This window comes from Mesoplodon densirostris, chromosome X (genome assembly GCF_025265405.1).
Source record: "Mesoplodon densirostris isolate mMesDen1 chromosome X, mMesDen1 primary haplotype, whole genome shotgun sequence".
Taxonomy (NCBI): domain Eukaryota; kingdom Metazoa; phylum Chordata; class Mammalia; order Artiodactyla; family Ziphiidae; genus Mesoplodon; species Mesoplodon densirostris.
Genome location: NC_082681.1, coordinates 71,323,113 through 71,337,398, shown reverse-complemented (window position 1 = coordinate 71,337,398; position 14,286 = coordinate 71,323,113). Strand labels below are relative to the sequence as shown.

General features: G+C 33.1%; 1 protein-coding gene across 1 annotated transcript; it reads left to right on the top strand.

Annotated features, from left to right (window-relative positions):
• Positions 1–6,599: 6,599 nt before the first annotated feature.
• Positions 6,600–7,772, top strand: TENT5D (terminal nucleotidyltransferase 5D). Its single transcript, XM_060086473.1, has one exon. The coding sequence runs from the start codon at positions 6,600–6,602 to the stop codon at positions 7,770–7,772; it is 1,173 nt and encodes a 390-aa protein (XP_059942456.1).
• The last annotated feature ends 6,514 nt before the right edge of the window (positions 7,773–14,286 follow it).

Below are 14,286 nucleotides of genomic sequence, written 5' to 3'. Positions count from 1 at the left end.
TAAATGCAACAACATCTCTGAGCACTTTGTCACTTCTAGTAGTTGAAAATTAAGTTATTACACACATTTTTAAATGATTTAAAATGTTATTTTTTTAAATTAAGAAAATTTAAAACATAAAAACTTTTTTCTCAAGCTTCATAATCATCTGAGGTACATTTGTAAGAGGTTATAAATTTGGAAAATGAAAGTGAACCTTTGCAGATGTAATAGTGCTGTGAATTGACCTGAAATGTAATAACTGTTTTAGCATAAGGAATTATGTGACTCATTCTTCAGAACCAAATTTGAAAATTACTAATGCGAAAAGTGAACTGGTATTGAGATCTCCCTCCTGAATCTTTAAATACTATAAACTTATAACATCAATAATGTGTTGTGGCATAAGTGATACAGTGTTGTAGGACTCAAGCACTGAGGTCAATCACATAAAAATTACATGGACACAATAAAAAAAGCATATAGGCATTTACATAGCTTAATCTTACTATGACTTCCTCATGCTTCTCAAATCTGTTACAATAGCACAGATCAATACTAAAATTCTAAATTCAACAATCATCAATATGGGAATTTTATCTATATTAAAAACTTGGAAATGTGCAGGTTCCCTTTTATTTATTTATTTTTATTATTTATTTATTTATTTTTTTTTGCGAGACGCGGGCTTCTCACTGTTGTGGCCTCCCCCATCGCGGAGCACAGGCTCCGGATGCGCAGGCTCAGCGGCCATGGCTCACGGGCCCAGCTGCTCCGCGGCATGTGGGATTCTCCTGGACCAGGGCACGAACCCGCGTCCCCTGCATCGGCCGGCGGACTCCCAACCACTGTGCCACCAGGGAAGCCCAGCAGCTTCCCTTTTAAATGTTTATACTTTTTCACTTAAAACATACCCCCATTGCCACATTTTAACCTGAAATATGTTTTAAGATTGCATTGCAATTAATCTTTTTAATGTAATTGGCTAACAGAAAAGTCCACAAGGAGGAAAATTACTTTATTATAATCAACAACTTTTAGTTAAGATATTTATTTTGAACAGATTATAAAATGACTGCCTATTTAGAACAACTGATAAACACATTGTGATTTTGGTGCTTATAAAAAGAATTTCATAGATTGTCCACAGAGCTTAATGTCAGTACTAGTTTTTATAGAGAATGAATTTCCTTTAAAATGTTGTTCATCTATAGTTAGACTCAAAACACAGGCTTATTTCTATGTTTCCTTATAAGCAAAACCTACTCCAATTTTAGTGGAATAAATAGCTAATGAATCTCATTGAAAGGAAAAATGGGTTCTTTAGAATTGTTTAACTTCAGTTTTACTTTATACACATTTTTAAATCTTCGGCCATCACATTTTAAAAACTTCAGTTATCACAGGCATAAAATTTGGTATGACAGTCATAGAGAAAGTGTCCAGCTCAAGGTGTTGCAACTAAGAATTTTTATTTAAAGATAGATTAGACTACATGAGGTCAACTTTAAGTATATCTACCTATAGTTTCTCACATCCCGATACTAATTTCACCTGTCATATACAGACATATCTCATTTTATTACACTTTGCTTTACTGCACTTCAAAGATTCTGTGTCTGTTTTATTACAAATTGAAGGTTTGTGGCAACCGTGCTTCAAGCATGTCTATTGGCATCATTTTTCCAACAGCAGTTTCTCACTTTGGGTCCCTGTCACATTTTGGTAATTCTCACAATATTTCAAACTTTTTCATTATTATATTTGTTTTGGTGAGCCATGATCGGTGACCTTTGATGTTACTATTGTAATTGTCTTGTGGCACCAAGAACCATGCCCATATAAGGTTGTGAACTTAATTGATAAATGTTGCGTGTGTTCTGATTGCTCCACAGACCCGCCTTTTCCCCATATCTCTCCCTGTCCTCAGGCCTTCCTATTCCCTGAGACACAACAATATTGAAATTAGGCAAATTAATAACCCAACAATAGCCTCTAAGTGTTCAAATGAAAGAGTCGCACATCTCTGACTTTAAATCAAAAGCTAGAAATGAGTAAGCTTAGTGAGGAAGGCACGTAGAAAGCCCAGATAGGTTGAAAGCTAGGCTTCTTACACAAAACATCCAATTTGTGAATGCAAAGGGAAAGTTATTGAAATGTAAAATGCTGCCCCAGTGAAGAAGTGAATGATAAGAAAGCAAAACAGCCTTATTGCTGATATGGAGAACGTTTTAGTGGTCTGAATACATTAAACAACAGATTTTCAATGTAGATGAAGCAGGCTTTCTAATGGAAGAAGATGCCATCTAGGGTAGCTAGAGAGAAGTCAGTGCCTGGCTTCAAAGGTTCAAAGGACAAGGTGACTCTTTTGTTAGGGGCTAATGCAGAGGGTGACTTTAAGTTGAAGCCATTTACCATTCTGAAAATCCTTGGACCCTTAAGAATTATTCTAAATCTATTCTGCTTGCACTCTAAATCTATTCTGCTTGCACTCTATATAACATTATTTTAATGTTATATTTGAAATTTGTACTTATAGCATTAATTGATATTGTACATTATGTGAAAATGAATAGTAGATGTGCCAAAGAAGCATAACATTACTCTCAAATCTTGATTATCCATGTTAATAGAAGTGAGCATTAGTGGAAGTGTGTATAGATTTCAGATCAATATGTGACATATTTATTCCATTCTGACATATATTTCATTATATTTTGTATGCTCATATATGTATATATGTGTGTCTGTGTGTATGTGTGTGTATCACAGATTTATTATCCTAGATAATAATGTGTGTATCATAGATGTATTTTTATAATTATTTTCCTAAGGCTATTTAAAAAAATTCTGATTTGCATTTCCTGTGCATGAAGATGTAGAGGTGTTCAGTGAGATGGTGGCTCCGAAATCTTTGGTTGTTAATGAGGTATTAATTCAATAGAAAAATAAGCTTGATTTAAAATTAACTGTATGTAGTTGTAGATAAAGAAAGGTAAAAGTACTAACTGGTTTTTAAAGCCCTGATTTTGAACAATTAAGTAATATATTGCTCAATCTAGGACACAGGTTTCCCACATCCTAGCAAGTTGGCTTCACTGTTACCTTTTTTAACAAGATATACTAGGTCTGAAATATTCTATATGTGTATTTCTTAAAGCTCTCTAGATAATTCTGAAGACCATAAAGTTTGGGTATCATTAACATAGGTAATTAATCATCAACTAGATAGTTGCACAATTATGATCTGTTTTCCTACACCACTTTCCTATTATAAAGTGAAGTTAAACTTTGGACCTCTTTCTTTTTTTATTTTAATTTTACTGGAGTATAGTTGATTTACAATGTTGTATTAGTTTCAGGTGTACAGCAAAGTGATTCAGTTACACATATACATACATTTATTCATTTTCAGATTCTTTTCTCATATAGGTTACCACACAGTATTGAGTAGAGTTCCCTGTGCTATACAGTAGGTCCTTGTTGGTTATCTATCTTATATATAGTAGTATGTGCATGTTCATCCCAAGCTCCTGATTTATCCCTCTCCACCACATTTCTCCTTTAGTAACTATAAGTTTGTTTTCGATATCTGTAAGTCTGTTTCTCTTTTGTAAATAAGTTCATTTGTATCGCTTTTTAAATTAGATTCCACACACGAATGATATCATATGATACTTGTCTTTCTCTGACTTACTTCACTTAGTATGATAATCTCTAGGTCCATGCATGTTGTTGTAAATGGCATTATTTGATTCTTTTTTATGGCTGAGTAAAATTCCATTGTATATATGTACAACATATTTATCCATTCCTCTGTTGATGGACGTTTAGGTGGCTTCCATGTCTTTGCTATTGTAAATAGTGCTGCAGTGGACATTGGGGTGCATGTATCTTTTCAAATTATGGTTTTCTCCAGATATATGCCCAGGAATGGGATTTCTGAATCATATGGTAGTTCTATTTTTAGTTTTTTAAGGAACATTCACACTGTTCTTCATAGTGGTTGTACTAGTTTACATTCCCTCCAACGGTGTAGGATGGTTCCCTTTTCTCCACACCTTCTCCAGCATTTACTGTTTGTAGACTTTTTGATCATGGCTGTTCTGACCAGTATGAGGTGATACCTCGTAGTTTTGATTTGTATTTCTCTAATAATTAGTGATGCTGAGCATCTTTTCGTGTGCCTTTTGGTCATTTGTATGTCTTCTTTGGAGAAACTGGACCTCTTTCTCATCTTTGCAAGATCTTACTGTGATTCTATCCAGGAAACAAAATTATGTCCCTTCCTTTCCTCTAATATCTATGAGAAGATTCAACATATAAAGCAAGGCTTCTGATTTCTTGATCTGAGAGGTAACTTTTTGATAAAGGACTCCTGCATTCTGGCAATTAGATAGTTAAATTATTCATATCTTTAGATGATTTTATTTGCACATAAAGGTCCTGGAAACTTCTATATGGAAAATAATTTGGCAACTTCAGTAATGTCAGTATGCCAATGTAAATGATCTCCTTTATTTTCAGATCATTGGTGATTAGAAGTATAGATTAAATGGGGATTGTAGGCCTGGGATTAGGCCATTGAATTTTGTTTTTTGGCCACACCACGTGGCTTGTGGGGTCTTAGTTCCACAACCAGGGGTTGAACCCTTGCCCTTGGCAGTGAGAGCATAGAGTCCTAACCACTGGACCGCCAGGGAATTCCCTAGGTCATTGAATTTTTAACTTTTAGCTAATATTGACACAGGAAATTTGCCATTAAGGAAAATAAAATTGCCATTTGCAAAAGAAATTTGCATATTAAAAAGGAAGTTGGGAACTTTTTTTCTATAATAATTAAAATTGCATAGTTTATATGTGATATTTCTAAAATATTTATCAGGCAAATGATTGAACTCCCTAAAGTCTTACATGAAGCCAGCCAATGTTATTAACTATTACTTTTCCAGATGGAGAATTTGAGGATAACAAACTTTGTTAGCTTCAAATAATTAAGTGATAATTCCAGGAAAATTAAGTAGAAAATGAGCATGCCAGTTCTTATTGCATATTCTATCCTTCATGTAGCATTTTGTTATTTCCATTGTCCTAAAGACACTATAAAGATCATTTCACTTCACAGATGAATGACCAAAATACAACAACCTGATGTGTAGTCAGTTCAGTTCATTCATCTTTAAGGATTGATTTGGATATTGACATAGCTGATAAAACTGTATGAACTTTGGCAATTAATGTGGCTTAAAATGAAACACACAGCACATTATGTGGGCCATTTCATCACATAATAAAAATAAATACTCTAATTCATATACATGGGGATTTCATATAGAGAAACAAAATAGGTTTAGCCTTCTCACTGACAGATCTGCCATTGCTTAATTGGCCTTTTGCAAAATTCTTGGGCTGTCAAAGTTGGTTCTACAGATGTGAAATAAGATGATTCTCTTTGCTCAAGTTCTACTGGGGAAATATAGAAATATACAACACCAAATTCTAAATATTTAGATTCTGTTCTAATGGCTCTCTAGATAAGCAAATTATGAATACTATCTATACAAATCTGTCTTAAGCTTTATATAGTTTTTATTTCTGGAATTCAGGAAAGAGTGCCTAAACCCAAAGCTACATCCATAATGAATTTTATTTACTAGATTTATTGCTTAAATAGCTTAAGAGTATTTGAAGATCCATGTAATAACTGTAATTTTACCTAATTATATAATAGTATAATTATATTTAATTATATTTATAGTGTCTATAATTTTAGCTTCCTAATACTCCCCCAACTGTAAAATTTTCTGAGCATGTCATATTACACATCTGCAGAAAACATTTTTTTTTAAATCAGGAATCTTATGCTTTTGTATATTCTTGCTCTCATTTTGGAGACAAATTTAGTAATACTATTTGTTTTCTATTTTAAAATGACATTCATTATTTCCTTTAACCAACATTTCTTTAAGGACTACCAGGAACATAGAGGAGGTGTTGCATTAAGTATTCTCCTTATCCTCAAGCAATTCAAGGAATTAATAATCTAATAATGGACTTCAGTAACATTCTTTAAAATGAGAGTAATAATATATATGAAATTTAATAATAGAATGATCTGATGCTTTTGGATTAAAGATGCTATATATTGCTTTTAAACATTATGCTGTTCTGTCAGTTGGGTCTACCACACACAGACATGCTATCTGATCTCACTTTAAATTCATGACAGTTAACCTCAATTATGTGCTCTGATTATCTCATGAACAAAATTTATACCACCAAACAAATATACTTGTTATAGTATTTACATGAGGAAAGATTGAGAAAGGCCACCGTTTCACATCAAAAATAATTCCAACTCTAACAAATCCCTGAGAATGTCTGTTTACATGCACCAATCAATCTAACAATTTTGATATAATCATAGTGGCTTTTATTTCACTTATAGATTTGAACACAATTAGATACATTGATAATTTACTGCCTAGTATTAGTTTCATTTATGTTGCAGGTAAGTCTATTTTTTATTTTTCATATGCTTTAGCTATAACACTGATTTCAAGATGCTAAATTTCTTCTCAATATTTTGCTTACTTTCTAGTTGACCTACTGACTTCATAATGTCTGATATCAGATTCAGCTGTCTCACTTGGGATCAAGTTATAACACTGCATCAAGTGTTAAATGAAGTAATTCCAATTCATGGAAGGGGGAATTTCCCCACATTGGAGGTAAAACCGAAAGATATCATTCATGTCGTGACAGGTCAACTGATAGAGCAAGGAATTATTGTTAAAGATACCCGATTGAATGGTTCCACAGCAAGTTACATACTTGCAAAACACAGTGACATGAGCCATAAGGATCTGGATGTTATGTTTGGTATTGAACTACCAAGTGATCAAGAATTTCAGCTTGTTAAGGATGTAGTTCTAGGTTGCCTACTCAGCTTTTTACCAAAAGATGTAAAAAAGGAAAATATCACCCTAAAGACTCTGAAAGAGGCTTACGTGCAGAAGATGGTCAAAGTTTGCAATAAGAATGATCGTTGGAGTCTCATCTCTCTTTCAAATAACACTGGGAAGAATATAGAGCTAGCATTTGTGAAGTCACTCAGACGACAATTTGAATTTAGTGTAGATTCCTTTCAAATTGTCCTGGATCCCATGTTAGATTTCTACAGTGACAAAAGTGGTAAGCTAACCAAAGAATTATATCCTGTTGTGGTAGCTGAAAGCAAGTATGGAGACTTCCAAGAAGCAATGACACACTTGAAGCACAAGCTTATAACTACCAGAAAACCTGAAGAAATTAGGGGTGGTGGCCTTCTGAAATACAGTAACTTGCGGGTTCATAACTTTAAGCCAGTTTGTGAGGCAGAAATCAAGACCCTAGAACGTTATATGTGTTCTAGATTCTTCATTGATTTTCCTGATGTAGCAGAACAGCAAAAGAGGATTGAATCATACCTCTACAACCATTTCATAGGTGAAGAAAAGAGCAAATATGACTACCTCATGATCTTGCATGGAGTTGTGAATGAAAGCACTGTTTTCCCCATGGGTGATAAAAGAAGACAGACCCTCAATATGATCACCCTTATGGCTTTAAAAGTACTTGGAGAACAGAATATCCTACCTGATGCAGGCAAGGTAACTTGCTTTTATCTGCCTTCTCCACACTTTGCTGCTTGGGGAGGGTCCCCTACGTATTATGCAACATCTGTACCACCACCTACATTGTTTCAGCCATACCACCCACTGCACTTTCATGTGCCAAATAGTATGGCTTAAAAAAAAAACCACACACACACACAGTAGAAACTTTGCTTTAATTAAACACCTCTTAAAAGCAAGTTTCCAACTTCCATAAAATTTAAGCTCTATTTTTATGTTTATGCAGTTACCAACAATTTTTCATCAATTATAGCTTAAACCATCACAGTAAATACAATATCATCTGTGAAATGACCTCTTTAAATGATTTTCACTTGTTATCAATTAGCTATAACAACTTTCAAATGTTGTGGACCACAAAATGATTTTCAAGTCTGACTGACTACTTATGACTTTCAAATTTTCTATGACAAATACATTAGAGATGCCTGCATCTTTGATTAAAATATAAAATAACAGACTCATATTTTAAAATCCAGATGTACAGTAAAGACCAGTGCAAAAATTTTTATATTCAGTCAATTCCTTTGTTACCTTTACTTCATTTTTTGCTAGTGAATATTACCATCAATGAACAAAAATGCCTAATTTCAAAGACAACAGATTCAGAAGATATTAAACCCTGGACTTTGTAAGCATATATTTTGTTTCTCAATTGAACTGGGTTAGATACAAAATCCTACTATAATTTGAAGGAACACTGAAAAAATAATTCTGGAAAACACTGGCCATTAGTAATTTATCAACTATCAAATAAGTTGACTTGTGGATCTGAAGAATAGTACTGTCCAGCTGGACAGCCAATACTGTGACCACTTATACAGATTTCTTCATTTTCCCCCAAACAAGTTGAAAAGAATGAAAATGACCAACTCTGAATGTGAAAGTTTTCTATCATCATCTGTTAAAAAGAGACTCTACATGTCAAACAGCAAAGAGTAGGCAGAGGTTTTTAGCTATTGCATTTACCATTTTTATGACCGACTTGACCAACATCTTAATATGTGGAAATGTTCAGTGTTAGTAAGTGAAAATATTTTCATCATTACTAAATGAGGCTTTTTCCATCTTGCCTTTACCAAAGATCAGTTTCTAACACGACACTAAAGTGCCTCCTCATGTGAGATTTTGCATAACTCTATAATTTATTCAACAATTATATATGTTCAGCATGTATCTGAATATCTACTCACGACATCAGATATGCAGCTAGCAAATCTTCCAGTGGGACTAAAACTGTATTTTCCTCCTGTAATGAAGAAAATAATCCATGACCAATATTACCTGGGATGACAGAAGGGGAGGAGCTGTCCTGAATGAATATAGATAAGACCATCAGATAACTTCACTATTTTTACTTGTTTCTGATTTTTTTATGAATTTCCATCTCAGTTTTCATTGACCGTCACAAGGTTTTCCATCACAACATGATCCAACGGGCATATTCTGAGAATTTGTCACTTATAGACTGTGCTTAATCTGTCTTCTCTATATTACAGTATTGGACAAAAGAAGTACACCAAAGATGGCATTTTCAAATAACGAATATGTATGAAATGTTATATATATATATATATATACTATATATGTATCATAACTGTGAAGCTTTAAAACATTGTATGGATTCACTTCCTTGCTTGGAACAAATAAAGAATTTTAAAATGCTATATTAAAGAGAAAATTCAGTCATCTATCAGCATAATGTATTGGCTAAAAATGATTGATCTTTCTGCCCTAATTATACTGTTTATTTTTTATTTTTTTATTTTTTATTTTTTTTGCGGTATGCGGGCCTCTCACTGTTGTGGCCTCCCCCGTTGCGGAGCACAGGCTCCGGACGCTCAGGCTCCGGACGCGCAGGCTCAGCGGCCATGGCTCACGGGCCCAGCCGCTCCGCGGCATATGGGATCCTCCCAGACCGGGGCACGAACCCGTATCCCCTGCATCGGCAGGCGGACTCTCAACCACTTGCGCCACCAGGGAGGCCCTATACTGTTTATTTTTCAGTTAATGAGAGTGCGTCTTTTTTATTTTAACATCTTTATTGGAGTATAATTGCTTTACAATGGTGTGTTCATTTCTGCTTTATAACAAAGTGAATCAGTTATACATATACATTTATCCCCATATCAATGAGAGTGCTTCTACATAAAACTGAAGGATTTTATGCTATATTAACAGTACCAAAAACATTACAAAAGATATAGGAAAAGTATTTAAGAATAAAAGAACTATGATAGTGATGAGTCAGGGGTAAAGGTTCAGTATTTTCCAGAGTAGCATTTTTATGCTGAATAGCAGAATTTTGAAGCTATTTGGAAACATCTTATCACCCATGTGCTCCCTTAGTTTCCTTTGTTCCTTTTGAGAATTTGAACTCCTTCCCTAAAAAGCAAATCCCCTATGGTATTCTCCTGCTGGGAAAATGGCCTGAAAGCTATATGCTTCCTCCTACCATGTCAAGCATGTGTTTCCATTATAGCAAAGAAGCTCAGAATTGGCATTTAAAAAGTTCAGATTTTTCTCAAGAGAGAGAATCCAAACTTGTTGAAGGGAATGGTATCACTAAAGAGAAAGCTATAGCTTTATCTATCATGGCTTTCTTTCTGTCAATACCATCATCAAGCTAGGCTGTCCGCTTTGCTCCCAACTCAAGCAGAAAAATATTTATCTTCTATAGTGTATGAATATCTCTCCAAGATTAGGCTAGTTGGGTTGAGAAGCAGTATTATCTCATTCTGTTCATTAGCATAATAAATGGAAAAGGTTTTTTTTTTTATAAGGAAATGAGTGCTAGCCTCTTGTCCTAAAGGAGCTAATAGAAGTTAGTTAAAAATATAACTCTATAGCATGTCATCCCATTAAAAGAGAGAAATGATGCTGTCTTTTCTTATTTTATTTTATACAATTCAAGACTGAATCTTGGCTCAGGAGGGTTTTTTTTGTTTTTTGTTTTTTCCCTCCAGAAACCTAACCAAAACCAAAAAAAAGAGAAAAAAACCTTTTGATATACTTCTAGCATTCATATCAGTGGGACATATTTGGTGTCAGTTATTGGTACATATTTTTAAAAACTAAAATATTCTTGCATTTCACCAATATTCACATGTTATTATCAAAGTTTTACTACTAGAGTATTTGTAACTTTTAAATTCAGAGTTATTCTAATAGTGACTGATGTCCAGTTTAGTCAAAGAAAACTGAAGAGAAGGATTAAGTATTGTTTTAAATGAGAGCCCAGCTAAATTAAAGACAAAATATGAGAGCTAGAAAAGTTGCGAATATCTTTTAAAAAATTGGGAAAGCTCCTGGGCCCAAATTCCATTTTTTATATTATCTCAGAAAGGCTCTATTAAAATACCTCCAAATTAAAGCAATTTTAAAATTTGCCTTTAGCCACCTTTTTGTTTTAGAAATTGATAAAGATATCAATATGCAAAATGCCTGAGATCTGATTAAAACTCATTTCATTCAATGGATCTATTATCTGAAAATATTCACCCAATTTAAAAAATATAAATTAAAGTGTATAATTGAGAAAATTTTTGAAGTTTAAAGATTGTAATGCTTTTCAAAATTATATCAATATATGAATACAGCAGTTCCATTTATAATAGATTTTTTTTAAAATAAGTAACTCTGTAAATTAACATTACAACAGAATTGGGAGATATGTGGGACTACAGTTTGGTAAACATTCTTATGAAGTCCATTTTGGCAAGGCATAAAACCCAACATTTTAACCTGCTTTGGGATTCATTTGCTTTACCATTATAAAAGATACATTAATGTTTTGTTTTCAGTTCTGCTATTATTTTAGTGGTTCTATTTTATATGGTATAATGATAAAATTTATGTAATAAGTATAGGAAATTGTATTGCTAATCCACTGCTTCATTTATGAACATATTTTCAGCATGTGTAATTGGAGGCAGCTAATTTGTTGGAACATCAGCTCTTAAGTACTTTCTTAAGGAAACAGTTTTCCTTGAATTTTTTGAGTTTGAGCAAAATATACAATTTTGAATATATGCTATCTGGAAACCAATTTAACATGTAACAGGTGACCTTTAAGCTCAACTCATTGTACTTTTTGTTTTGCTTTGCTTTAATATGGGGAACTGTAACGTTATTTTTCACACAGTTGTTGTGTCTACATGGATTGTATTAGTGGTTGAAACAGCAACAGAAACCCTTTCTGTTTAGATTTAGCCCTTAAAATAGCAACAGAAAATTTATAAATGACTGTTGTATTGGGTTGGCCAAAAAGTTCATTCGGGTTTTTGGTACCATCTTATGGTAACCCGAACGAACTTTTTGGCCAACCCAATCAATACATGTGCTTTTTATGACCCTTCAAAATAAAAACAAATCAAACTCCCTATTCTAGAAAAATAATACTATATTGATATACCTCTCAGTACTTTATGGCCAAGATGTTAACCCCTATAAATGCATAAACAGCTTTCCCAAGAGAGAAATATCTTGAGAGGGCCCTCTTGGCAAAATTATCTCTCATGACTCCTAGTTAAAAGTGATGGATTGACTAGCCCTGTTCAATCCAACTCAAGTAGTTTCATGATGATTTATGAAAATTTACATTTTATACATTCTAGACTGGTGATAGTATTTGAACCATTCTTTAAAATTCTAATAAGTAGTCAATTTTCCTTATAAATAAAGTATGACCAAGTCACAGTTGGTCCTTTGGCTCAACTAGAGAACCCAGAAACCTAAGATTGAATCCTGTTTCAGCACTGGTGCAGCCCTGGAGAAACAGTAGGGGAGATTTGGTCACCATGAAAATGACAGTAGAGAGTGGTATGAGGTTCAGACTTCTATCTTATTCAGCAATTTTACTTTTATCATAGGACAATATTTAAAACAAACACTTTTCTATATAGAATGTGGCTTCAATCCCAAATGAAAAAATAATATTGTAATATCTTCAGCTTGTAAAACTAGAGTTAAAAAGGGAATTCCATACATTTGTAGTAACTTCTAAAATGTTTCTTTAAAATAAAAACCGGTATTAGCCATTGAGGTTTAAAATTTCTGCTTAAAAATTTTTTACAAATGTTCACCTTCCCCCAATAAAATTGAACAGTCAACCCAAACATATATTAGTGGATATTTGAATAAGGAGGATTGAAAATAATGTTCCTTAAGCCTTACAAGTGACCTCCTTGAACAAAATGATTTTTACAAAAATTATTTTCTTTACTGTTTTGTAAGTTTTCTAGGGTAGCTTTGGGACACTTAGGATTAAATGCCTCCAAAAAACAATGGTTGCTCAGACAGTGAACGCCAAATAACTATTGTCTCATTGCAATTCCTCCAGATTTATTAACAGGTAAAATTCTTTCAGATAGTGTCAGCAGGTAAAAAATGTAAATTAACAGTTTTTAAGGTGAAAAATCTGCTTCTTTTAAACGCACCTAAATACATTTTTAAAATAAAAGGCATCATCTTCGAGGTAAATAATATATGTACAGAAATAGAAACCATGGCAGGGAGGTTATGTGCTTTAGAAATGTAGAAAACTATATTTAATATGCTTCAATAGACTCATATGAAATTCAGTAAATGTTTACTTAGTCAAGGAGTGTACCTCTGAATAAGAGATATAAAAATTTTGTATTCCTGACAGTTTACAAAAGGGGGCACATTTCCCGACAAGTTTTTAATTCCTGCAGTTTTTCTTCTACCTTCTCCTCGTTTACAAAAATGACATCTTTCTGTGCTCACAGTGATAAGATGCAAAGAAATGAAGTCTAGGGGCAATTTATTACTGTTTATATTACCAAAAGGTAAAATGGCACTGTTCCAAGTTTAGTTCTTAGTGAGAGGAGAGCCTGGAAATATCAGAATTATTGACTCAGGTAGGATTGTGATGGTAGATGGTCCCATTTTAGAGAATAAAGTTTTCATATGTGCTTTGTGGAGAATCCAATTTTAGGATCTCTGATTTTTCAAGATGTCTCTTAACTAGGATATACTAACAACACTTTGATTCAAAGGCCATGATTCTAGAGATAAACGCACACTTTTCAATTCTTTAAGAACCCTGGAATTCTAAGCAACTAAATGTGAAGAAATCACTTACATGGCTTACTGAATCATTCAGAGTTCAGACTGGAATAAATTATAAACTAACGTTTTTAGTAAGAAATGGTCAACATTATTTTAAACATTGTTATGTGCTCTTATATAATTCGTGAGAATTTTTTAAAGTTAGATGAGAAGTTGCATTTTAATTAGTACATGTAAAAAATTTATGTCAAACCAATTAGACTGTTTTAAAATCAAAACCCCGTATCAATTTAGATTTAATGCATAAAATTATATTTAAAAATATACAAACATAAAATTTTAAAATTCTTATAGAATTAATGCTATGTTAAAATATAAAACTATTAAGATGATTCACCTTCATTAATTATAATGCAGTATCACATTTATTGAAAAATTTTAGTATATTTTATGTATTTCACTCAAAAATATTAAGCATTTTCCAATAAATATTGGAAATAACCTGTTGGATTATCTTCATTCCACAGGTTTCAATCCATTACGATTTGATAGTATTGTCCTATGACTATCTTTTCCAATTTGTCTTTAAGTTCCCAGT